Below are 26,984 nucleotides of genomic sequence, written 5' to 3'. Positions count from 1 at the left end.
CCACTTTTGTTCGGCTGCTTTTGCTGTCAGTCTTGCCATTCAGGAGTAGTTGATGGGCTACTTGGTTAGGTGTAACCTGAGTGAAATTGCTCTGTTGGGTTTTGCCTCCATCAAGTCTCTTCAACAGTTGCCAGGCTCTTTGGCTATCTTGGCAGAAATCCCAATTTTCTACCAATTCCTGCCATTTTTTCTGTCTAGATTCTGCTATATCACTTGCTAATTGATTTCCTAGTTCAATGGTTTCCTCACTGAAAGGATTTTCATAAGTTTTTTTATCAACTCCTTGTATTGTGTCACGAGGTGCAGCTCCATTCCAGAGATATACTCCTTATGGCGTTGAGGACTATGTATGTAGATATGTACTTCAAGATTCATTTTTTTGGTCAAAAAATGTTGAAATGATATCGATAGAGAGAGCTAGGAGGAAGGTGGTAAATTTCAAACTTTCAGAATAAGCGCAACCCCCCCTCTCTATCACCGGCCGTCACATTAGGGTGCGGCCCAAAACAAAAGTTTGAAAAAATAAATTGGACTACCCGTAATTTTGTTCAATTCTATAAAAAAAAAATACCATTTGAACAGTTTTTCGAAAAATTGATATTTAGAGGTCGCTCAAAGCCCATTTGTGCGGAACGAGGGTCGCGCGCGCGAGCACACTACGTTCCACCACAGTAACGTGGACAACGCGACGTATCCTCTCGCGCTCAATGTTACGAACTTCTCTCAACAAGATTACCTAAGTACTGAAGGAAATATTTGCGCATCATGTATATTTTTCAATTTTCTAAGCACAATATGAATTTCTGATACTTTGTGAAGAATAAATTACGGCCAGGAACTTTTATAACGGTTTTTCGTTTTGTGCGGATTTGAGGTATAAGATACTTACACAGAATAGTACCTAACTTGTAGGATATGTGCAACTTAATACTTTATTGGAAGAATTACACAATATACAATGTACATTAAAACTCGTAGCATCAGAATCACTAAGCACAAAAGAAATTGAGGAAAAAAAGAACTCCAAAATTTCGTTTAAAAGTTATTTAAAACGCGTTTTGAATACGTTTTATTTTTAACGAGTAAAAACGTTTCAAATAATTTTTTTCTTTTTTAAATATTTTTTTGTACAGCCCTGACATTAGGAAAAGATGAGCTAACGTATCATTCGTTGTGTAAAGTGATTGAAAGGAGTTGTAACATTGAGCGCGACTGCGTGAGGCTGAACACGTCGCGTTGTCCACGGTACTATGGTGGAAATGTTGTAGGTTCGGGCGCGCGACCCTCGTTCCTTACAAATGGGCATTGAGCGACCTCTAAATATTCCTGGAAATCACTCAAATTTTGGATTCTGTATTTTTACAGTCTAAGGAAACTTTTTTGAGGTAGTGCCGTTGAAAATTTAAAAACAATTATTTTTTCATACAATTGGGCCGCACCCTACGTCACATTTTCACGAATACGCAGTATTTCGCGAATTATTCAACTAAGTTCGTCGCTGGTGATATCTGAAAATGTCTGACCTCTCCTCCCACCCTTCCTCACACATTTTTCACCATTATACGTGCAGCTGATTTTTGAGAGATGGGGGAAATTGAAAAACAAAAAAAAGGTTAGAAAGGCCTGAAAAAGTCATTAAAAATCAATCCAGGGTTGTCGCATTCTTATTTTTGTTCTTTGGGTTTTTGGTTTTCAGGTTTTTTGGCTATAAGTTTCATTATTTATTTATTTTTTTCGTTTTCGGTTCTTAATTTTGTTTTTAGTATTTTTCGTTGTTGGTTTTCAATTTTTTCATGTTTGATTTCGTTTTCAGAATTTGTTGTCGTCATTTTAAGGGGAGGTAGAAAAATGTTGAATTTTTAGTTTCCAATCGGTTTTTAATTTTTTTCGTTTTTGAATTTAGATTTCATCTTAGGGTTTTTTTCGCTTTCAGTTTTAATTTTTTGTTTTCGGAATTTTCGGTTTTCAATAATTCGAAGTTGTGAAAATGAAAATTTTCAGGTTTTCTGTTTTTCTGTTTTTGTTTGTTGCATAAGTACCTACCTACTTATTAAAACGGTTTCAAACCGTTTTGAGCAAATCTGAAGCCTCCAGCACATTTTTGAAACTTGAAAATGAAGTTAGAAATCAGAAATTTACATCGAACTCCCAACTTGAACAAGCTTCTAAGTAGACTGTTGGTGAATTCAAGTCATCTTGGAGGCTCCAGTGATTTTTTGAAAATGATTGGAGCTTCCAGTAGATTTTTGATCTGCGATCTCGGCTGATCTTTCAGTCAAAATAGCTGCCATTTTGTTAATGATGCCGACTTTTTTTTGTCAAGTTGGCTTCAAAATGTTGCTCAAGGTGTCCTTTTCGAGAAAAAAGTTGTCCTCAAAACCAGGCTACCTAGGCTGATTCGTCTTGAAATGTTTCGGATTTTAGATACCATCACACGAGCATTTTATTAAAAAATGAAACAAATTAATTCTCAAAGGAGCAACCCTTCTGAAAACCAATAACTCGATAGAACGAATATAAAACGTACAGAGTACAATCGAACTGTGCCTTCGAATTTCAACGCGATCTAATGTAATTGCCCAATTTCGGAGCACCTTCCTCCTCCCCTCTTTCTTTACTCTTTATCCGCATAAAGAATACGCTTAATTCTTTTTTCTGCATCGGTACAAGTTGGATCATCGATAATAACATCCGCAACTTCAAAGTCACGTAAAAAATTGAGAACTGACTCGAGAGGTTTCAGTCTGCTGTTTCGTAATTCCTTCCGAAATTTAGAATTGGCAACTTCGACACAAAAAAACTTGTGAAAACGAAAAGGAAAAGAGACACGTTAATTTGTTAACCGATGCCCGAATAAAAACGTTGAATTGGTAGCTTCGCGTGTTTCTTAATTTGAGCCATCGTGGAAGGTTCAATTCGCAGAGTTCAAATTTTCACATTTAATTAGTTGTTCATGCAGAACCAGAAAAATTGAAAATTTGGTGAATATTTTTCACTAAACCAAGATTCATTGAAACATTTTTTCTAAACAATCAAAATTTTGAATTCGATGAAGAGACAGTCATTTTTAAAAATCTGTTCTCTTCTATACTTAATAAAAATTTCCTATTTTTAGAACTCGAATAAATTCTCGAAAAACATAGCATAAAAAAATTTATATCAGTGGGCGACGTAAATCTACAAATTAGTCACTTGAAAATGATACCGCGTTAAATTTACAACATTTCATCAACCGTAACACTTTCTGGAGATTCGCTTTCGTCGTTGATTCAGAAAGGGTAGCGAAAAAAAAAAAAAAAAAACACGACGAATTAAATCTTTCATCGAGAAAAAAATCCTAATTACGTCGAACTAGACTGTTTTTAATCTTTACCGCAAAAAAAAATTCCTTTTATCGTCGTTAATTAAAAAACTAAAATAAAGACGGGGAAATGGGAGTGGAATTGCCGAGCGGATAGGTCGAATACGGCCAGAAAATGGTCAGAATTTATGAGCTCGCATAGCGGTGGGTTTTTTTCCAAAGCGTATCCTTTTACATATTAGACTAATGAAGGAGTACAGTTTTATATTATTTATATATATTTTTTTCTCTTTCGCAGAATTATAAATAGGTATGGTTTTTTTTTTTTGTTGTAATATTAATTTATTAGGGTTGAAGGTAATTATGTTGTAGTTTTTTTTTTTTTTCATTTTGTTTGTAGGCGTATAACTTGTTTGATTGAATTATACTGCTGTGTCGATTACAAGAATTATTGTCAGAGAGGTACGGTTATTAAAAATATTGCGCGGTTTTTTTTTCGGTGACTGATGAGTTTTTTTTATATGAATTTATTTTTTCATTACTCGTTTAGCAGGCTTGATGAGTTAGAGAACTTGTTGCAGAATTGGTTACTAAGTTACCAACGTTTTGACGTCGTCGAGTAGGTATAAATTATGAACGAATCAGTTTGAGCTTTCGAATCTGAGCAAAACATTTTTCTACCACGAAACTTCTTAATTTTTTGGGAAAATATTGAAAAAAAAATCCACTTTATTTTGTTTCAAGAACCAGTTAATCAAAAATTGAACAAAATCACCCTGTACCCCACTGTGTATACCCTTTGTGATTATATTTTGTGAAAGCATATTAACAAATTCATAAAATTACAAATGGAGCATATTGGGGCGTATTTTAACTCAACTTTTTCATATTTATGCCCCACCAAAAATGGGACGGGGCTCATCAAGGATTTGCTTTCAATAATGGCCGCATATCCGAATGTCCGAATTAGTACAATATAATAGAACCGCAGGGGGTAAAAACTGTATCTGAATGTCCGAAGCGAAATGACCGCGAATGTCCCAAAAGGTGTATCCGAATGTCCGAAGTAAAAAAAAACTTGTATTACTAGGGATTCCCAAACATATGTATCTTGGTTTTGACGAATATGGAAGCCAATGGAAAGTACAACTACCTTCCATGTAGCATAAAAATACCTAGATATTATAAGTGTAAGGTCGATGATGATGGGCTCATGAAACCCAAAACAAAGTGAGAGGCACCACTCCCAATCCTGGAATTATGATCGACTGTACATCCTAAGCCTTATTGCATTTTTACTTCAGGAAAATCAGGCTAAAAACCATTGATGAAGGCACAAAAATCTACTTTTTTACAGCTGAAAGGTTGAAATCCCTAATAAAAGGCATATCTAGGACCCCATCCAAACGCACATGCAAATTTTCCAGTCTTTCAAGTTGATTTGTGAGGTTTCTCTTCTCCAAATTGCTCTAAGTTGATTTAGATTTTTTTGAAGAAGATTCTAAAATATCTTTCTTGATCTTACAATTACGAGTAGGTATATCTGAGTATTAGGTATACCTTTTCTCTGATACGTATCTAACATTTGCCTATGGGCTAGTACAATTCTTTTTAATAATCTCCAAATTTTCAAAACGTTACCCTGGAAGTTCTTTTCCAATTTCGAAAAATCAAAACAATTTCACAGGTAAGTTTACAACTATTTTTTCAAATTTTTGAAATTGGCAAAAATTATTTAAAAATTGGCACCACTGCCTAACAAAATGTTTCCCCGGTTTTAGGAATGATATCTTTCTACAATTTAGCATATTAATTAATGCGAAATATTTGCCAAGAAAATTTTTTTGAACTACACATTACATTCAACAGAAGTACCTACTTTAGAAACCCCTGTAAGCGCAAAAATCCAAACGGACATTTAGATACACTTTTTGGGACATTCGCGGTCATTTTGAAACGGACATTCAGATACAGTTTTTACCCTCCATGGTTCTACTGATAACCACTAATCGGTACATTCGGATACACACCGTCAATAATTAGGTGCGTGGAATGAGATTATATAATGGTCCGGCATAGGACAATAGGAGTAATTGCACCCCCCCCCCCCCCGCTGATCCTCCGGGACAACTTTCTTCTTATAGGGGACATCCTAAGGAACATTTTAGAGCAAACTTGCCAAAAAAAAAAGTTGGTCTTACTTACAAAATGGCGGCAATTTTGATTGACAGGTCAGCCGAAATCGCAGATTTTGCGTTTTAACATAGGACTTGCACAAACTTTTTCAAACTTTACAAAGGTAGATCGAAAGATCATGCAAAAATTTATCACCTGTCAACATTTCAAGTGCTATAATGGGTTTTTCGATTTTTGGTAAATTTTTGAAAATCCAATTAAGGCCAAAAATGAGGGAAAAAATCAAAATTTTACCAAATTGACCAAGAAAGCTTAAATTCGAGATATACCCCATTTTCGACATGCCAAATCGATTGGAAACGGATTCAACCCGTTTTGAGCAGTTCTGGAGCCTCCAGCAGATTTTTGAAACTCGAAATTCCCACAAAATTCCATCAAATTGGAGTTGTAAAGCTAAAATTTATTTTGAAAACTAATTTCAATATACGCTATGAAGTACTGCAGGTGAATTTCAAGTCGCTTTGGATCCTCCAGCGACTTTTTGAAAATTCCTGCAGCCTCCAGCAGATTTTTGAAACTTTAATTTTTCACAAAATTTCATCAAATGGAGATGGAAAGCTGAAATTTACTCTACAATCCAATTTTAGCACCCTCTGAAAACGACTTCTGGTGGATTTCAAGTCATTTTAGAGTCTCCAACGACTTTTTTGAAAATTACTGGAGCATCCAGCAGATTTTTGAAACTTTAAATTTTCACAAAATTTTATCAAACTGAAATGGAGAGTCGAAATTCATTCGGCAAACTAATTTCAAGACGCTGCGAAGTTGACTGTTGGTGAATTTCAAGTCGTTTTGGTGCCTCCAGCAACTTTTTGAAAGGTTGTATGACGTTTTTTTGGAAAATTGAAATTTCCTAACAGTAGCTGGAAGCTGAAACCACCATGCAGTCTGCGAAGTAAATTTCAGCTTGCCAACTCCATTTTGATACAGTAGACTCCCGATTATCCGTCCTAATCGGTGGGGGGGGGGGGGTAAGGTAGGTCACATACCAAAAAAGTTAGATAATCCAAAATGGAAGTTTTTAGCGTAGAAATGAAGTGCATGAGCTTGAGAAGACAATTTTTCATTCAGAAAATCAAGTTTTGGCTCAAAACAGGAACAAAGAATCGGAAAAATTACGATTAAACAAAAATAATACATAGTATACTTTTGTACATAAATGACAATGAAATACTGACTCAAATTATAATTTTTTGAGATAGGTTTGATTTATTTCAAGGAAAATAACACCAATAAAATACAAAATGCTGCACACTGCATTATTATTTACACATCAAAATCAAAAATTAGGGTTTTTTTGGATTATCCGACCTTGGTGGGTCGGATAATGCGAAAAGTAAGTCGGATAAATTTGTACCGGATAACCCGAAAATCGGATAATTCGGAGTCGGATAATTGGGAGTCTATTGTAAATTTATGTTGGGAAAATTTCATGTTTTTCAAAAATCTACTGGAGGCTCCAGTAATTTTCAAAAAAAGTCGCTGGAGGCCCTGAAATTACTTGACCCACTTGGAGTCGTCTTCAGAGGGTGTTAAAATTGGAGTGTAGAGTAAATTTCAGCTTTCCATCTCCATTTGATGAAATTTTGTGAAAAATTAAAGTTTCAAAAATCTGCTGGAGGCTGCAGGAATTTTCAAAAAGTCGCTGGAGGATCCAAAACGACTTGAAATTCACCTGCAGTACTTCGTAGCGTATTGAAATTAGTTTTTAGAATAAATTTTAGCTTTACAACTCCAATTTGATGGAATTTTGTGAAAATTGAAAGTTTCAAAAATCTGCTGGAGGCTCCAGTAATTTTCAAAAAAGTCGTTGGAGGCCCTAAAATGACTTGAACCCACTTGAAGTCGTCTTCAGAGGGTGTTAAAAATGGAGTGTACTGTAAATTTCAGCTTTCCATCTCCATTTTTGATGAAATTTTCTGAAAATTTAAAGTTTCAAAAATCTGCTGGAGGCTCCAGGAATTTTCGAAAAGTCGCTGGAGGCTCCAAAACGACTTGAAATTCATCTGTAGTACTTCGTAGCGTATTAAAATTAGTTTTTAGAATAAATTTTAGCTTTACAACTCCAATTTTATGGAATTTTGTGATAATTTCGAGTTTCAAAAATCTCCTGGAGGCTCCAGAACTGCTCAAAACGGGTTGAAACTGTTTCCAATCGATTTGGCATGTCGAAAATAGGGTATATCCCAAATTTCAGCTTTCTTGGATAATTTGGTAAAATTTTGATTTTTTTCCTCATTTTTGGCCTAAATTGGATTTTCAAAAATTCACTAAAAATCGAAAAACGCACTTTAGCACTTGAAATTTTGACAGGTCATAAATTTTTGCATGATCTTTCGATCTACCTTTGTAAAGTTTGAAAAATTTCGTGCAAGTCCTACTCGTATGTTAAAACGCAAAATCTGCGATTTCGGCTGACCTGTCAATCAAAATGGCCGCCATTTTGTAAGTAAGACCAACTTTTTTTTTGGCAAGTTTGCTCTAAAATGTTCCTTAGGATGTCCCCTTGAAGAAAAAAGTTGTCCCGGAGGATCGGCGGGGGGGGGGGTGCAATTACTCCTATTGTCATATGCCGGACTATAAGATTACCTCAAATTTGGGCCAATTAGGTATTTTGCTCTTTTGTAATTTACAAAAATTTGAAATAATTGACTCCTCATTTACGAAATACTAGTTTTGAGGGGCAAGGGGGCCTACTACACATTAAAGTAATATTCATGTAAGTCCCATTCAACAAATTGAAAACATTTTTTCTGATCACTTCCAGTTTGGTTCAGGCCTTTAATGGTTATAAAAAAAACGAAGCAGGATTTATCGATTTTCTTGCTCGTTTTGTTTATTCAATTCACTCTCGTCGCCTCTCACTCGTTCTCGCTTCGTCTTTATTAATTTTTTTTTGTTGTTTTTCGAATAAAAGGGATCAGAGATGTGCGCGTTGATGTATCCGCGGATTTCGTGGCCCGAATGAGTAATTTTATATAAACTGTATATTCTTGTAAAAAATAATTTCCTCGTCGATTGCGTAGTAGTAGCTCGATCCGAAAGAGATACTCATCGTACGTACATTTACATAGCTGTGTGGCACGCTTCGTAGCCTGGCCCGATTTAAAAATATTTCGTATTATTTCGCAGAACGTCGCGCTCACCGGGATCGAGTCGAGGATAAAAGGATTTTTCACGAATAAGGCTGTTGTGCCTATTCCTGTGCGTACACATAATATACGAACTGTGTGCGCGCGAGTTGTGTTTATGAAAAAATTATTCGGACCGTATATAAAGTGGCTCCGGCAAATAAATGTTTCGAAATTAAAAATACATCGTTCGTTTTAGGTACAGTGTTCTGTTCTTGCTTGCTGGATGCTATACACAGTATAGCTGTAGCTAGTAGCTACAGCACGGTTTAGGAAAAAAATAAATAAACGTCGCTAATAACGTTTAGTCGGTTGGCTGAGCTAAAAACAGAAGGGTATACCGAGTACGGGAGCGGGCGAGGGCGGGCAGGGATCAGGGGCGAAGAAAAAGCAGCTCGAGCTAATATTAAAAAGCGCGCAGCCGAAAGCTCCAAGGGAGAATACATCCTTACCAAATCTTTCTTGTTAAAGTCTTGTTTTCTCTTTGTTAAATGCGATTTATTGCCAATTTTGCAAAAAGTTTATTTAAAAAAAAGTAAAGTAAAACGAAACTCGAAATTAAGAGCCTTGTTTTTGTAAAATGTTACTATGTAGTTGGTAGCTGAGATCTTCCTCTCTCGCTGCGACTCGACGCGTCCTCTTATCCTTGGGTAATTAAAATCTGTCTCGGGTTATGATAGATGCGTGTGCGTAATACCGTAGACTTTTAAAAGTTTATACTTATAGGTAATTAAGGACTTTGTGAAATCGAGTTTTTGTTGTTGTTGTTGTTGGTTTTTTTAGTTGAGAGAGAGGATAGAAGCGTGACGAAGTGATGTGCCTTGGGGGGAGGGGGTGAGATTGAAATGTTCCCAACTTTTTTGCTAGATTTTCCCAACTTTTTACCAAAGACCTCTCCCCTCCAGTGTTTCTCATGCTAATTAGCCAGATGTGATTCGAACTAATTCTGGAAAGGGGGAGTTGGAAATAAAAAATGTTGAACAGGAGTGGGAAGGAGTGAGAAATGCATCTTTGGATTCTGGTCAAATTTATCGAGGAACAGAACTTCAAGTCGAATTTTTTGTGTAGGGTTGTGCCTCGTGAACCTTTGAAGTCATGTTTCGATTGCAGTTTAATTCTAAAATAATTCAATCGACTCAAAAATGCCCACTCGTTTTTATTCATTTTCTCGATTTTATCTTTTGGACTCCCCCACCCCTCTCTGCCACAATTTGTACCCCAATTTCGAGAGATACCGTACCTTTTTTCAAGGAGATGAACGAAGGTGTGAAAGTTTAAACGTATATGAATTATGAATTACGAATTTAAAAAACCAGATGGGTAGAACGATAAGCACGACGACGAGGTTTATGTTTATGATGTGTGTAAAACGTGTGAATTGGAATAGGTAGGTAGGTAGTAACGCGAATTATGCTAATATCTAATCTACCCACGCACACCGTGTAGGCAATTAGTTTAGTAGTTAGCTGGCGACGTTTAATTATCAAATAAATGACGCTGCTCGGTAAGACGTTAAATAAGAAATACAGCTGCGACACGACACGACACGATGGTACTACGCTTGTTCCAGTGTTTTAATACGATTAAAGCAATTATAGAATTGTAACGAGTGGTAATGGGGGGTTTTTAGGTAAAATGTACTTTTATTGGAACCGTACTTTACGCGAATACCAAGTTGAAAAGTTGAATGGTTTCCTATGTTCCTGCAATTTTGCGTTTTGTACTGTTTTGTGTTTTATACGTATCGAAATGGTGCATATGATGACATTGTCATATATCGTCGTGTATCAAAATTCATCGCTGATTACCTGAAAATTATGCTTTCATGTAACTTATAAAAATGTGGAATGGGAGCATTCCAAAAAAAAAAACAAACCCAAAACAAGTGAATCAAGTTCAAGTTTGTATTTTCTTTGGATGTAAGTCAATTGCTAATGGAGCAGTTTTTCGAAACGTATAACTTGAAGTGAAATGGATCAGGAAGGAATCTATATTTTTCCAAAATTTTGTACCGAGTGAAACTGAATCAAAGGAGCGTGCAAAAATGCATCACCTGCCACAATTTTAAAAGATGAAGCATGAAGCATATTTTCCAAATTTTTGGTGAATTTTTTAAAAAGTCCAAGGGTCAAAAATGGGAAAATATCAAAAAGCAATTAATCAACCCAGAAGGCTGAAATTTGACGTACATCTCAAATCGATTGGAAACAGTCTCGAACCGTTTTGAGCAGTTTTCGAGCATCCAGAAAAAATTTTTCAAGTTGGAATTTCTACAAAATTTAATCCAATGAAACTGTAAAGCCAAAATTTACTTCTTATACTCCAATTTTAACGTAGGTACTAAAACAATTGAAGGTGATTTTGAACTGTTCTAGAGCATTCAACTATAAATCCCTGATTTTCAAAAAGTGCCATAAAAAAGTCGAAATCAACTTCAAAACGTATAATCGCGATTGTTGCTGGTTGGTTGCTCACGTCTTGATCGATTAAAAATATACAGTTGGGTCATTCCACGTCAATTGGACCAAGAAGTGGCAGGGGGTTCGGCGATTTTTTTGAAATTTTTCCTGTGGAAAGACCTTCCGAAGGGATGACCGATGGCGCAAATCGCAGTACTCTAGCCCATTTTTAAAGGCAGCCAGGGGGTGTCAAAATTTTCAGTGAACCTAAAATATCATCCATTTCAGCAGTGAACTACTTGATAACCGCGATGCCTACCAAAATGGAATATTTTCCCACAGTTAGGGGTTTTGAAAGGCTTTTTGGTGATATCATAAAAATCAGTGTTGCCACTTTTTTTCGTACAAAAAATTAGCTCAAAAAGTTTCAAAACGTAGTTTCATATCGTTCCGACTCTCAAAAATTCTGAAAAAAATATATTATGGACAACTTTTCATTCTGAATAACGTATTAAAAAATTGAGATGGTAACACGTTGCAAAGTTGATTTTAAAAAATTTACAGTTTGCGAAAAATGCGATTTTTTGATTAAAAAAAAAAAAGTTTTGATAGGGGAAGTTGACCTCTTTGACTCCTATTTTTACGTATCTGTTGAAAAAGTTGAAAAAACCCTTTCACTCGATGTAATAAATTCCTCACAAAAAATCAAAACTCGAAAAAATTCAATTTTCAATTTCAAACATCAAAAAAAGTTTAAATTTATTCAGTTGTCTTATTTTGACCTCTTTCTGACGCATTTCATGAAAAAGTTGATAGAAATTACACTCACAACAAAAAATGAAAATTCGTTCATTTTTTGAATCTTTTCGAATTTTGATTTTTTTGTGAGGAGCTTTTTGAGCTAATTTTTTGTACGAAAAAAAGTGGCAACACTGATTTTTATGATATCACTAAAAAGCCTTTCAAAACCCCTAACTATGGGAAAATGTTTCATTTTGGTAGGTATCGCAGTTATCGAGTAGTTCACTGCTGAATTGAATGATGTTTTAGGTTCACTGAAAATTTTGACACCCCCTGGCTGCCTTTAAAAATGGGCTAGAGTACTGCGATTTGCGCCATCGGTCATCCCTTCGGAAGGTCTTTCCACAGAAAAAATTTCAAAAAAATCGCCGAACCCCCTACCACTTCTTGGTCCAATTGACGTGGAATGACCCAGTTTCAAAATTTGGAAGGATTTTATTTCACTGTTTAAAAATCCGTAGTTTTTAAAATATGGCTGAAGGAATCAGAATGGCTTGGAACTTTGTCTAATCGACTCAGCGTGTTCAAATACAGAATTGAGAGTGAATTTTGGTTTTCCAAATTTCATTAAGTAAAATTTTGGGGAAATTCCAAATTTCGAAAATCTGTTGGAGGCTTCAGAACTGTTCAAATCTGCTCGAAACCACTTCCGAGCGATTAGAGCCAGCTATTGGACAGATACCAAAGTTCTATTAAGTATACGTTTTGGGTAAATTTGGTGGAATTTCGATTTGTTCGCCCTTTTGGTCCAAATTTTTTTTATTACTTAACTTGAAGATTTCTTAAAATGAATGCATCAAAATTAATGATCTGAATACAGTCAGTATCACTGAAGAAAAGTAGAGTAAGTGGGGCAATTTGACCCGGGCTCGCTTTTTTAAAAAAAAGTTTATGAACTTAATTTTTAGAAGAGAAATTGCAATCGAAATTTTTGAGCAGAATTGATCGAAAAGTTCATTTTGGAACAGAAAATGAACACGTATTTTTGTTTTTGAAGACAGTTCTGAACTTTATTTATGGAGACAAAATGCAACCATCATTTTTGAAGAACTGAAAACTTTATTTTTGAAGGGAAAATGGAACATAGGACAAAATCTAATAGTCCGGCATATGACAATAGGAGTACTTGCACCCCCCCACCGATCCACCGGGACAAATTTTTTCTTAAAGGGGACATCCCAAGGAACATTTTAAAGCAAAGTTGCCAAAAAAAAAGTTGGCCTTACTTACAAAATGGCGGCCATTTTGATTGACAGGTCAGCCGAAATCGCAGATTTTGCGTTTTAACATAGGACTTGCACGAACTTTTTCAAACTTTACAAAGATAGATCGAAAGATCATGCAAACATTTATCACCTGTCAAAATTTCAAGTGCTAAAGTGCGTTTTTCGATTTTTGGTGAATTTTTGAAAATCGAATTTAGGCCAAAAATGAGGGAAAAAATCAAAATTTTACCAAATTGACTTAGAAAGCTAAAATTTGGGATATACCCTATTTTCGACATGCCAAATCGATTGAAAACGGTTTTAACCCGTTTTGAGCAGTTCTGGAGCCTCCAGCAGATTTTTGAAACTCGAAATTCCCACAAAATTCCATCAAATTGGAGTTGTAAAGCTGAAATTTATTCTAAAAACTAATTTCAATACGCTACGAAGTACTGCAGGTGAATTTCAGTTCGTTTTGGATCCTCCAGCGACTTTTTGAAAATTCCTGAAGCCTCCAGCAGATTTTTGAAACTAAATTTTCACAAAATTTCATCAAATGGAAAGCTGAAATTTACTCTACACTCCAATTTTAACACACTCTGAAAACGACTTCTGGTGGATTTCAAGCCATTTTAGAGCCTCCAACAACTTTTTTGAAAATTACTGGAGCCTCCAGTCGATTTTTGAAACTTGAAATTTCCCCAAAAATTTTATCAAACCAAGATGGAAAGTCGAAATTCATTCTGCAAACTAATTTCAATACGCTACGGTAGTTGACTGCTGGTGAATTTGAAGTCGTTTTGGAGCCTCCAGTAACTTTTTGAAAGGTTGTATGACGTTTTTTTGGAAAATTGAAATTTCCTAAAAGTAGCTGGAAGCTTCAAAACCATTTGAAACCACCATGTAGTCTGCGAAGTAAATTTCAGCTTGCCAACTCCATTTGATAAATTAATGTTGCGGGAAATTTCAAGTTTAAAAAATCTACTGGAGGCTCCAGTAATTTTCAAAAAAGTCGCTGGAGGCCCTAAAATGACTTGAAGCCGCTTGAAGTCGTCTTCAGAGGGTGTTAAAAATGGAGTGTACAGTAAATTTCAGCTTTCCATCTCCATTTTGATGAAATTTTGTGAAAATTTAAAGTTTCAAAAATCTGCTGGAGGTTTCAGGAATATTCGAAAAGTCGCTGGAGGCTCCAAAACGACTTGAAATTCATCTGCAGTACTTCGTAGCGTATCTATATATTAATAGTATGACCGAATTCTTATGACACTGAGATCTCAGCAACGGCTGAACCGATTTTGCTCGGTGACCTCTCAAAAAAAAGGTTTTGACCCGTAGATGTGCAGGTTTTAATCAAAAGTTTGAAAAGTTGCACCAAAAAGCTCAAAAAAGCTCAAAAATTGATTTTAGCCTATACGTATCGCATTCGATGTATACACAGTAGTACGTATATTATACCTTGAAAGAGCATTGAAAAAAGTCAAATGTTGAAGAAAAAAGTTTACAAAAAAGTTGCGCCGTAAAGCTCAAAAAAGCTCAATAATTGATTTTTAGCCTATACCTAACGCATTCGACGTATACACAGTAGTACGTTTATTATACCTTGAAAGAGCATCAAAAGAAGTCAAATGTTGAAGAAAAAAGTTCACAAAAAAGTTGCGCCATAAAGCTCAAAAAAGCTCAATATTCATCAAAAAGCTTATTAGTAAGACCGAATTCTTTTGACTGCAAGATCTTAACAATGGCTGAACCGATTTTGCTCAGTAACCTCTCAAAAAATAACTTTCGAAACGTACATATGCAGGTTTTCATCAAAAGTTCTGAAAGTTGCACCATAAAGCTCAAAAAAGCTCAATAATTGATTTTTGCCTATATGTAGCGCATTTGATGTATACAGAGAAGTACGTATATTATACCTTGAAAGAACACCAAAAGAAGTCAAAAGTCAATGAAAAAAGCTTACAAAAAAGCTCAATAATTGATTTTAACCAATGACCGGATTCTTATGACGCTGAGATCTCAGCAGCGGCTGAACCGATTTTGCTCAGTGACCTCTCAAAAAAATAGGTTTTGAACCATATATGTGCAGGTTTTTATCAAAAGTTCAAAAAGTTGAACCGTAAAGCTCAAAAAAGCTCAATAATTGATTTTCACCTATATGTAGCGCATTTGACATATACATATAAGTACGTATATTATACCTTGAAAAAGCAACAAAAGAAGTCAAATGTTGAAGAAAAAAGTTCACAAAAAAGTTGCGCCATAAAGCTCAAGAAAGCTCAATAATTGATTTTTGCCTATACTTAGCGTATTTGATGTACTTATACAGAGAAGTAAGTACATATGTTATACCTTGAAAGAGCATCAAAAGTAGTGGAATGTTGAAGAAAAAACTTCACAGAAATAGTTGCGCTGAAAAGCTCAAAAAAGCTCAATACCTATTCGTCAAAAAGCTCATAGTATGACCAAATTCTTTTGACTCTGAGATCTCAGCAACAGCTGAACCGATTTTGCTCAGTGACCTCTCAAAAAATAGGTTTTAATCGTAGATGTGCAGGTTTTTATCAAAAGTTCTAAAAGTTGCACTGTAAAGCTCAAAAAAGCTCAATAATTGATTTTCGCCTATACGCAGCGGATTCGACATATACAGAGAAGTACGTATATTATACCTTGAAAGAGCACCAAAAAAAGTCCAATGTAGAAGAAAAAAGTTTGCAAAAAAGTTGTGCCATAAGCTCGAAAAAGCTCAGTAATTGATTTTAACCTGTATACAGCGCATTCGACATGTATCAAAAAAGTACGTATATTATATCTTGAAAGAGCATCAAAAGAAATGGAATGTTGAAGAAAAAATTTAACAAAAATAACTGTGCTGTAAAGCTCAAAAAAGCTCCACATTTGTCAAAAAGTTTTGAAGGAAGCTTTGAGCCTAAACCTTTGTACCTATATTTCTTCAACCTTTTAAATCAATCGATTGTATGTAGTTTCAATCACCATCGTAAAAAGCTTAAAAAGCTGACGTTGGTACACTTTTTCAACCTTTGAAATCGATTGATCGCAGTTTCATTCGACATGGAACTTTTCTTTTGTGAGGGGGGGGGGGTGAAAAATAAGGTAACCTTTGAAATCAATCGATTGTATGTAGTTTCAATCTCCATCATATAAAGCTGACGTTGGTACACTTTTTAAACCTTTGAAATCAATCAATTGTAGTTTCATTCCAAATGGAACTTTGGGGGGGGGGGCGGAGTGAAAAATAAAGTTTGAAATTGATCAATTATATGCATTTTCAATCTCCATCGTAAAAAGCTGACGTAGGTATGATTAAACAGGGTGTCTAACGGTCCTTCTGGGTCAGTAAAAGTCCTTCTTTTTGCCTATTGGTCCTTCTTTCTTCCGAATTTTCTAATAATTCTGTCATTTAATAAAAATGAGAAATGGTGTTCTTTTACGTCTCAAACGGTATCAATTTTTCACAGCTTTCGCTCAGGCTAGATCATTTTTCTTTTCTTTTCTTTTCTCTGACCGAAATTAAAGGGTAACAAAATATGACTCCTCAAATCAAAAATAATGCTGTTTTACTACTCAGGAATTGTGAATTTTTGAAAGCTTTTGCCCTCGCTTTGCTCCGGCATTTATTCATATTTTTAACTATGATGACTAACTACCTTACCTATGAAATTTTCTGAAAACTTTCACAGCTTTCACCCTCGCTTCGCTCGGTCAGATTGCAATTCTACTACAACAATTTTCAAACATTTCCTAAAATGGAAAAGTCAACTCGAGAAATTCCAAAAACATAATCTAATCAATGCAAAATTCAAATAAATGTTTTATTCGACATTTTTGTTTCCAACTTCCCTTTTTAAAAAATTGTTCGAACCACATCTGGCCAATTAGTTGGAAAAAATCTTGGCGTGGAAAGGGGGGGAGTTTGGAGTAAAAAATTGGGAAAATCTAGCGACAAAAATTGGAACAATGTCTCAGTCTCACCTCCTCTCCATCTCCCACCACGCATCGTTTCGTCACGCCTCCGAAAATGTTTTGTGTGGAAAGTTTTTGGCTCACCTCTTTTTTATTATTATTATATTAAACAAATTTTTAGTGACTTTTTTGATTACTTTAGGTAGGTATGATTAAAATTATTCTTGAATAAAATCAACACCTAATCAGTATAGATCAATATTTACAACAAAACCGCAATAATAAATTCAAATGAGTAAAATGCAAACCTAATCACCGTAGATCGCTGCAAAACCGGGATAAATATCACCCCCTCTCCCTTGAGTGTTAATTTTCATTGCACCCCTTGAGTTAGTTGAAAACGACATTTTTTGGAAATCGTTTGATTTTTGTCATACACCTAATCAGTATAAATCGATATTTACAGCAAAACCGCGATAATAAATTCAAGTAACGAGGAACTTCGACCATTTTATCTTTACAACAATTGATTTTTTTTCTTTTTGTATTAAGATTTTAATTAATAAAAAATATATTTATTTGGGAAATATATAATCGCACGACAGAAAAGGGTGTTTGAACGACAACAGCAAACGACAGTAAAAGCTGTGGTAGCGACAACTTAGGTCTTTACAACGACAGGTTTTCAACAACAAAATAATGAGTCAGCACAACTATTTTTAATTATGAATCACGACAACTCCTTCCGCCAAAAAAGCATGTCTAAGCGACAGAATAAAATTTTAAACGACAGAATAATGTATGACTAATTGAACATCTGAAAATACACGAAAAAACGATTAATAAAATATTGGATTGGTAAGCTAGCAAAAATAATTAAAAATTGCTATGTGATGTTTGAGCTTCCGATGGACTTATTGAGATTGCAATTTGCACAATAATATACCTTTGTGTTCTATAAGAATGTGTCAATTTTTCCAAAAAAAATGAAGTTCATGACACTTTATGACATTCATTTACAAAAACATGGCGTGTGACTACAAGTCGAAAGACATTTGGGGAATAAAATCGAATGTACACCAATGAAAGGGGGGCTAAAAATCGCAATATCAAATGTAAAATGTGAACGAGGTGATGCTTGCGTGGACCAAAAAAAAATAATGCTAAGACCGTACACGGAAAAAAAAATTATGGATAATTTTTACTATTTTATACAGTAACCGGATCCCATTCAAAAATATTGTGATTTTTACTATGAGATTAGTAAATTTTACTACGAGCTCATAGTAAAATTTACTCTAGAGTAATAAATTTTACATAATTCTAGGTAAAATGTATTTTTTTGGCTGAGTAAAAATCACTATTATTTTTGAATGGGATCCGGTTACTATACTGAAATAGTAATTTTTATTGATTTTTTTTGCGTGTAGAGAAATTTGCTGTGTACACAAAATTTACCATTTTTTGAGAACTACCCATCTATCATCCTACGAAATTTTCTAATTTTTTTTCATTTCATTCGATTTGTTACTTTTTTGATAAAAATAGATGTGTTGATGGATTAAAATGAAAATAAAAATAGATGTGTCAACAGATATTTCTGTCGTGATTTTTTTTTTTTACTATTGTCGTTCAATTTTTTATTTGTGTCGTTCAATTTCTTTTTTGGTCGGGCAATTCTTTTATTTGTCGGGCCTGTCGTTTAGACCACCTATTCTGTCATAATGATAAATCATACCCTGTTTATTTTAATTTTTAAATATTAAAAATTATTTTAATTAAAAAGTTACTATGAAATAATTACTTTTAATTTTATTGAATGAACCAAAAGCTGTGATACAACTATACCGTAACATATTCTTACATCGTTCCTTCCAATTCTATCTTCCCCCATTCTGACATTGAATCCGTTCAAACGTAGCGCATTTATGCGCGTTGTTAACGGGTTGCTAGTTGATATTAGTTTTTAGAATAAATTTTAGCTTTACAACTCCAATTTTATGGAATTTTGTGATAATTTCGAGTTTCAAAAATTTGCTGGAGGCTCCAGAACTGCTCAAAACGGGTTGAAACCGTTTTCAATCGATTTGGCATGTCGAAAATAGGGTATATCCCAAATTTTAGCTTTCTAAGTCAATTTGGTAAAATTTTGATTTTTTCCCTCATTTTTGGCCTAAATTCGATTTTCAAAAATTCACCAAAAATCGAAAAACGCACTTTAGCACTTGAAATTTTGACAGGTGATAAATGTTTGCATGATCTTTCGATCTACCTTTGTAAAGTTTGAAAAAGTTCGTGCAAGTCCTATGTTAAAACGCAAAATCTGCGATTTCGGCTGACCTGTCAATCAAAATGGCCGCCATTTTGTAAGTAAGGCCAACTTTTTTTTTGGCAACTTTGCTTTAAAATGTTCCTTGGGATGCCCCCTTCAAGAAAAAAGTTGTCCCGGAGGATCGGCGGGGGGGGGGGGGGTGCAATTACTCCTATTGTCATATGCCGGACTATAAGTACATATTCAGCTTTGCTTTAAAAAAAAATCTCGTAAAAATTTTTCTCGAAAAAAAACTTTTCCATAAGAAAAAAAAACTCTCTAAAACATTTTTTTTTTCGCGAAACAAAAAATTTAGGCATTACCTGAACGTTCAAAAATGAAGTAAACTTCTCACCTGTTTGAGAAAACTTTTTTAGAAAAAACTTTCCTATTTTTTTTTCTTTTTTGAAGACGAAATCGTCGTTTTTTTGGTGAGGAAGAGGAGGAGGGGGGTATTTTTAATAGAGGAAAACTTGTAGAAAGATTCTGTTTTGTAAACAGCTCATTTTCGATCTCCATTTTTGAAAAAAAAAAACATTTGTTTCAAGAGAGAGGGGATGTAAACAATTTTCAGAAGGCCCTAATTTTTTTGCCTCAAACGTACATAGTTGAAAGCATGAGATACCTGTGCTTAGTGATGAGTGGGAGAGGACGGGTTGAAATGCCCCAAAATTTGAAAAATTGGGATTTTATTTATTTTGAAGCTCATTCTTATGTCATTGGAATTAGATACTCATAGAGAAGTAAATCTCCAAGAATCATCAATTTGTTATGGGATAAGATTATGAAAATTGATGTTTTCATTTGAAAAGTTCTTTGATCATGTGGATTGATTTTCACTGTTTTCAAAAAGCTTAGCGGAGCGCCTGAAGTAAAAAAAAAATAAATGAAATAAATTAATCAAAGTCGATTTTTTGAATTTTTCTTTCCTACGTCCAAATTATTTTAGATAACTCGGTCTTCTTGATGAAAAACCTTCCTCGGTCCCCCAAATAATTTTGACGTCCTTCTATGAACCCCCCTCTCGTTTGAGAGAAATAAAAAATGAAAAAAATATCAAAAATTCTGTTTTGAGTAGTCTTGGGTGAAGTAATTTTTTTTCAATTTTTTTTTAAGGGTTGAAAAGACATTTAGATGGATATTGAATAGAAATGAAAAATTTCCATAAACTTCAATTTTAATTATATTTTGTTGCAAATATGGGGTGCTCCATTGTAGGGGAATGGGGAGAAGATCGAGGATGGGTTTTTGATAAGGATGTTATTTAAAAAAATTCTGGCTCAGAAATGAGAAATTTAAAAAAAATTTCCATCGACTTTGATTCATTCATTTTTTTTTTTTTACTTTTCTGAATGGTGGAAGGGTTCTTCTTGAAAAGGCAGTCACTTCCAAAAACCATTCTGGTGCAAAAGTGATAAATTTTTGAATGAATTGAATTTTTTGACTCCAAATTGGTGGTTGAGTGGGAACGTCACAATTTTAATGGACGAATTTTGAATTTTTGAGGTCACTTGTCACCAAAGAGTATTTCCGGGTGGTACATACAAGTGAAATGCCCCTGTTCCTAGATTTGAGAAATTGTGACGGATCATTGTTGGGTACCTCTAAAAAAAAGGTCGACCTGAAAATCCACCCCCCCCCCCTCCCAGCAAGTGTAGCTGAAAAACGCGTTTTTATGAGAACAAAAATATATGTATATCCAGGAGTAGTTGAGGTAAAACTTTGGCACTACTCGGAATGTGTTGAGGAGAGGTGGGCTTTTCGACACAATTTTTTTCAGAATTTTTTATTGTGGTGGTAGGGGTGAAATTTACAAAAGAAAACTTAAAACCGCCACCGCTCCGGACTGAAAAAGGGTACACTAAAAAATGTTCCGCCAAAAAGTGCATTTTAATGAGTAGGTATGTTTTCCTAACATATACGAGTTGAATCAAAAAATTGTCTGAAACATGCTGATTTTTGATTTTTTTTTTTCAATTTTGGACTTGAAACTGACCGAGGTGGGGTGGATGGGTGCGGATTTTGTGATGGATTTTTTTTTCAGAGGTATTCAATAATAATCGATGATATGTAATTTCCTAAATCCAAGAACGGGAACATTTCATCCATCTTATCTTAGAATAGGTATGTACTCTTTTAAAGGGCTTCGAGAAACGAGTTGTTGTTTTAAAAGTTCGACGTTTTATGGAATAATTGAACGAGAAAAGTTTTTTTTTGTAAGCTGAATCTTGAATTTTTTTAAAATTGAATTCTAGGAACGTATTTTTGTTTCACTTGATGAACAAAAACCAGCTATAGCTATTGCTCAAATGTTGATATATTATTTTCTCCTGACGTCATGGCGCGTATTTCTTATCGAATAATTGTCGTGACGATAATGACGAATTGAATGATCTAAGACTTGAGTTTATTATATTGTAAGTGTCCCCAATGTTAATCGTGTCAGCGTCCAATTTAGATATGCTTATAATATTATTCGAATTTTTTTAAATAGTAAATTAGTAACTCGTTAATAATTAATTAAGCTACTTGTAGAAAAGTTTACACTACCTATACGTATACTACTTAATTAAAATCGAAGCAAATAATAAAATATACCTAATCAACGTAGAAAAATTACTTACAAAAAAAAATTACAACAAAAATAAAACAACTCGATTGAATTTTTTTGTATACGTATTTATGTTACAGTACGTCGTTGACCAAAATTATGTGAGACTCCCCAACCAAACTTCGTTAGGAAAAAAGAAAGAATGTGTTATGGCGTTTCAAGCACCCCGCCTCCGCCATTACAGGTCCAAAAAATAATATACATACACTCGCTCGCAAAACAAAATTTATAGTACATATTAATTTCTTCCGTTGAACTATATACTGTATTGAACGTTTAGTCTATAGATTAATATCTCGCTTACACTGAACACTACTTTTTTTTTTTGACTTTGACGTCGACGTTTTTTTCACGCGATGATTTTTTGACGCTTCAATTCTTTCGTAATGGTATATACTATGTATACTACTACAATATACTATAATACCTACGTAAAACAGATATTATGGAATCGCTTTCGCGCCGCTATATATTAAATAATACTTATTATATACTTTCATAGGCATGACGAAAACTTTTGCTTTTTCGGACCATACTGTACTTACATGTAATACACATAGTAATTTTTTTTTGTCACTGTTGCCTTCAAATGCGGCGACTGTAATGATCATTTCTTTTTTTTTTTCATTATTCGAGCGAGCAATATGAACAGCATCGTAACTGTGGTTTGCATGGAATAACTGTATACATGACTGTGTATTCTGTTTATATACCGAGTGATTGGTGTTTTTTTGGTGGCTCCTTCGACGAAGTGGTTTGAATTTTTGGTGTGGCTGTTGAAAAATAATAAGATTCATTTCATTTTTCTGGGAAAAGAAGGCTCTGTTTTCTTTTGGAGATCGTGATGAAATCGATCAGATGATTTATTTTCAGTTCAACTTGTACATATTTAAATGAAATTTTTGATAATTGGGCACATTTGAGACTTGGAAATCGTATTGCTTAGGTACATTTTCATCTGTAGAGATCAGGATAGGGACGAAAGTTTCAGGGCTTGAATTCCTGATCTCGAGTCAGTATCGATGAAATAAAATTTGCCTTCGAGAATGGATTTTGAAATTTTAATAGGGTATGAGTAAGGGATTGGCGAGCTACTCGAAGGAAGCAGGCATTACATCACGAATCACTCAGTATGAACACGCTTTTGAGAATTGAAATGTGTAGAGCAAAGAACTTTGAAATACTTTTAAAGCAAACCGCAACACTTGCCGTAATTTCTTATGAATCGCGAGTCTACAGACTCATTTAGTCCTAATTACATTGTATTTTTTTTTTTTTTCGTAGTTGAGGTAATTCTTTCTCAATTGCTATAGGCCTATACTCTATACGTATCGTAGATATTACATAAAAATGTAGGTATGATCTACTCGTATATTCGTGTAGAGTTAACTTTACGCAGCTGTAGTCTGTTAGATTGGGATTTGCTCGCTGCCAGTGTACAATATGTATATTCTATTATGTTGAAGAACTTGATACGAGAATGCTGTTAAAAAGTTCTTGATCGTTTATGAAGCCTATAAGCATCATTATTATTAGAATGATGGTATTTTTTGTAGACTGCCGCGTAGTTTTCTGTTAACGCTTGTGAATATGGCTGTTTGTTTTTTGCTATCCTATATCACTTAGATCAGTATAGTTACTATTAGAGAGATCGCAAAGGATGGGACAAGCGTCTTCGTTGAGGTGAAGTGTACACCAGAATTGGTTCGTATTATTTTATTGTTGCATATGTTACATTATTACTGTGTGTATTTAATTAATCAGTCATTTAGCTAATCTATTTACTGTTATTTTGTGTAATTTTTTTCATGAAAAACCGGGTACAAGTGACTCAGATCATGGTTTGTGACCATATTATGTTGTAGCAAGTTGCACCCTCCCCCCCCCCACACGGATACTTCTGGACAACTTCTTTCTTGAAGGGGATATCCTAAGGGACATTTTAAAGCAAACTAACCAAAAACAAGTTGCCCTTGAAAACAAAATGGTGACCAGTTTGATCGACAAGTCAGCCAAGATCGCAGATTTTGCTTTCCAACATATGTAGGACTCGCTCGAAATTTTTTAAAACAGACAAAGCCAGGTCGAAAAATTTCACAAAATCTATCACCAGTCAAATTTTAAATGCTTAAGTTGCATTTTTCAATTTTTTGTAAATGTTTGAAAATCAACTTTTAAGCCACAGGTGAGAAAAAAATCAAAGATTTACCAAATTCAACTAGAAAGCTAAAATTTGGGATATTTCCAATTTTAAACATTTCAAATCGGTTAGCAAGGTACCTACTATTGAAGATTGTGTACGACAGGTTATACTCACTCATACACATTCAAATCCCTCCAGAACAAGCAGGATTTGTGAGAGGAAGAGGAACTACCCGCATAGCACAAGCAATGCCAAAGTCGATGGAAAAGACAAGATCTCTAATCCGTCACTTGTCAACACGACATTTGTTGACACCAATGTCAATAAATGACGAGTGAGAAGTTGATATCAAAATTGACTGTTGTCTCCCTTCATTTCTTGTCTCGACATTGGTGTCTTTTTTCAGTCTAAAATAAGCAAATTTTGATTAAAAATGTACGAAATGTGCCCAAAACTCTTTTTTTGATTCAAGTAAAATTATTCTCAAAAGTATTTCACCCTAAAAAAAATTTTGGAAAGAAAAAAAGTTGTCCTTGGTAGGGATTGAATGTAGGTTGCCACACACTTCTGTCATGTTCTCTAACCACTAGACCATTACCGCTGTTGAGTGGAGACTGGAGAGGCCTTAAAAGAATATTCAGTCCATTTCATTCTGGACTTGGAAAATTTTTCTTATTGTATTGTTAACTCAGACATTGACAAATGAGTAGGCAACACTTCAAAATTTCTAAAAATATTTTATAGATCTTGTAATTGACATCAACTTCCTCATCAATATTAACCAGATGGTTGATGTCGATTACAGGATCTATAGAAGTATCTACCCGATGACGACATTTTGTAGATACTTTTGTAGACCCCCTAATCGATATCGAAATTCAGGTCGTCTTGTCGATGCCAAAGTCAATGACAATTATTAGATCGACAAAATTAACTATACAAGATCAAAATTTTGTAGATGCTTTTGTCGATCTTATAGTCGACATCAACTTCGGATCAACAGGACAACCTGAATTTTGATATCGATCATGGGTCTACAAAGGTATCTACAATATAAGTATATCAAAATCTTGCACATGACTGTAGATACAAATGTAGACAGCAATGACGACCATCAGCATTTTCATCATAGTTTTTGAAAATAGTGTCAATTTTTAATCAATCATCTTAAACGCAGTTAGATTAACCCCTTTGTGGATAATGTTCCAACTTTTTTCAATCAACAATCATGTAAAATCATGTGGATACTAGCAAGAATAGGAGAGGAGCGGAAAGTCGTAGTTGAAGACATCAAAAACAGAAAGCTAAAGTATTTAGCTCATAAAATACGAGAAAACGGTATTTTCATGCTAGCGGTACAGGGGAAAATCCAAGGAAGATCGACGAGAGGGAGGAAACGATCGGAACTGTTAACAACAAACTCACCGGCCAACTCCCCCTGCAAGACCCTGAAAGAAACAATTAGATACGCTAGATACCGGCTAATATAGATGGACATATACGCTATCTCCTGTAAAGGAGCGCGACTACGACGACGACGACTTTTGTCAAGGCCACTGACGATCTCATCAGTGCTATGCGGGTAGGGAGCAGATCCTCAATCTCAGACAGCTGATTGAGAAAGCACCCAAATACAATGTGCATACTATGCTATGTTTTGTAGATTACAAGAAAGCATTTGACTGCATACAATGGCAAAAGCTGTGGAGAATTCCTTTTGAGATGGGTGGGCCAATACATCTAGTGTGGCTGATAAAACAAGTGTATGAGGGGAGCATGGCAAATGTCTGAATTAACAGAGAAACAGCGTCAGAGAAGTTCCACCCAGGGAGAGGAGTATGACAAGGCTGCATTTTTTCCCTGCTCCTGTTTAATCTACATATGGAGAATATGTCATTTGTGAGACCCTGCCACTAATTGTAGCAGAAAACGCCAATGACAATGGCTCAGGTGAGTGGCAGGGAGAAGTATCAATCAGAGGTATAAGAATGTCAAACCTTCACTATGCTGATGACATTGACACAACCCTTATTGCCTCACGTGTTGAAAATATGACCAGTTTGCTGAAATGTCTGGGATAAGTTAGCGCAAAATATGGTCTGCTGATAATTACAGCAAAGATAAAGATCATGATGGTGAATCGGCCTGAGAACAACTCACCTGAAATCCAGGAAATTGAGAGAATCAATGTGGTGAATTGTTTTGTGTACCTTGGATCCATTGTTGATGACAAAGGAGACAGTGAAGCCGAGGTAAGATGCAGAGCTCAAATCACACAAAGTGCCATGTCTCACCTAAAGAAGATATTATAATCAGATGCAGCAGTGTACAAGACTCTGAAGATAAGGCTTGTAAACGCTCTAGTTTTCTCGAGTTTTCTCTATGTGTCAGAAACCTAGAAAGTATGTGAGGGAGACAGAAGAAAAATTGATGCGTTCAAGAAGCGGTGCTGAAGGAGAATGCTTCGGATCCCATGGACAGAGAAGAGGACTAATGCGTCCATCCTGGGGGAAATCAGTGTCCAGAAGAGGTTCTTGGCAGTGGTACTCAGTTGAATCCTCAAATACTTTGGGCATGTCACAAGGGCAGATGTGATGGAGTCTCTGTTCATTCAAGACAAGGTAAAGGAAACAAGAGGGAGCAAAAGCTCTCCCACAAGATGGACGGACTCCATCTGAAAGACCATTGGATGCAGCTTCTGAGCATGCAGCAGAAGCACCCAAAACAGAGACAGTTGGAGGGAGCTGGTGTATCATGTCACAGGAATGGCGGCTGGTGCATCATAGTCACAATACCCCTTAGGGGCAAAATGGCACCAAGAAGAAGTGTGAGACCAAGCTAGAATTGGATCTAGTTATCAAAAAAAATACAGGTCCTGGCGCAGAACTCATTCATCAGTGGATGCTGGTACAGAAATAGAAGCTCCCGGTGCAGAACTTGCATCATTACCTTATTTATTGCCAAA

The 26,984-nt window shown here is 35.1% G+C and overlaps 1 protein-coding gene across 4 annotated transcripts in view; it reads left to right on the top strand.

Annotated features, from left to right (window-relative positions):
* The window catches only part of rsh (radish), a 780,520-nt gene that overhangs the window by 394,120 nt on the left and 359,416 nt on the right, over positions 1-26,984 (top strand). For 2 of the 4 annotated variants that reach the window (XM_065356228.1, XM_065356219.1), the window contains exon 3: positions 21,957-22,060. The exons of the other annotated variants lie outside the window; for them this stretch is intronic. In XM_065356228.1, coding sequence (XP_065212300.1) covers positions 22,026-22,060 — 35 coding nt within the window. In that variant the 5' untranslated portion in view covers positions 21,957-22,025. The remainder of the gene's footprint in view (positions 1-21,956; positions 22,061-26,984) is intronic. 4 annotated transcript variants of the gene reach the window in all.

Source organism: Planococcus citri, chromosome 1 (assembly GCF_950023065.1).
Source record: "Planococcus citri chromosome 1, ihPlaCitr1.1, whole genome shotgun sequence".
In the NCBI taxonomy this organism is placed as follows: Eukaryota; Metazoa; Arthropoda; class Insecta; order Hemiptera; family Pseudococcidae; genus Planococcus; species Planococcus citri.
Note: the sequence above shows the minus strand (reverse complement) of the source record. Positions and strands in the feature narration are given on the sequence as shown.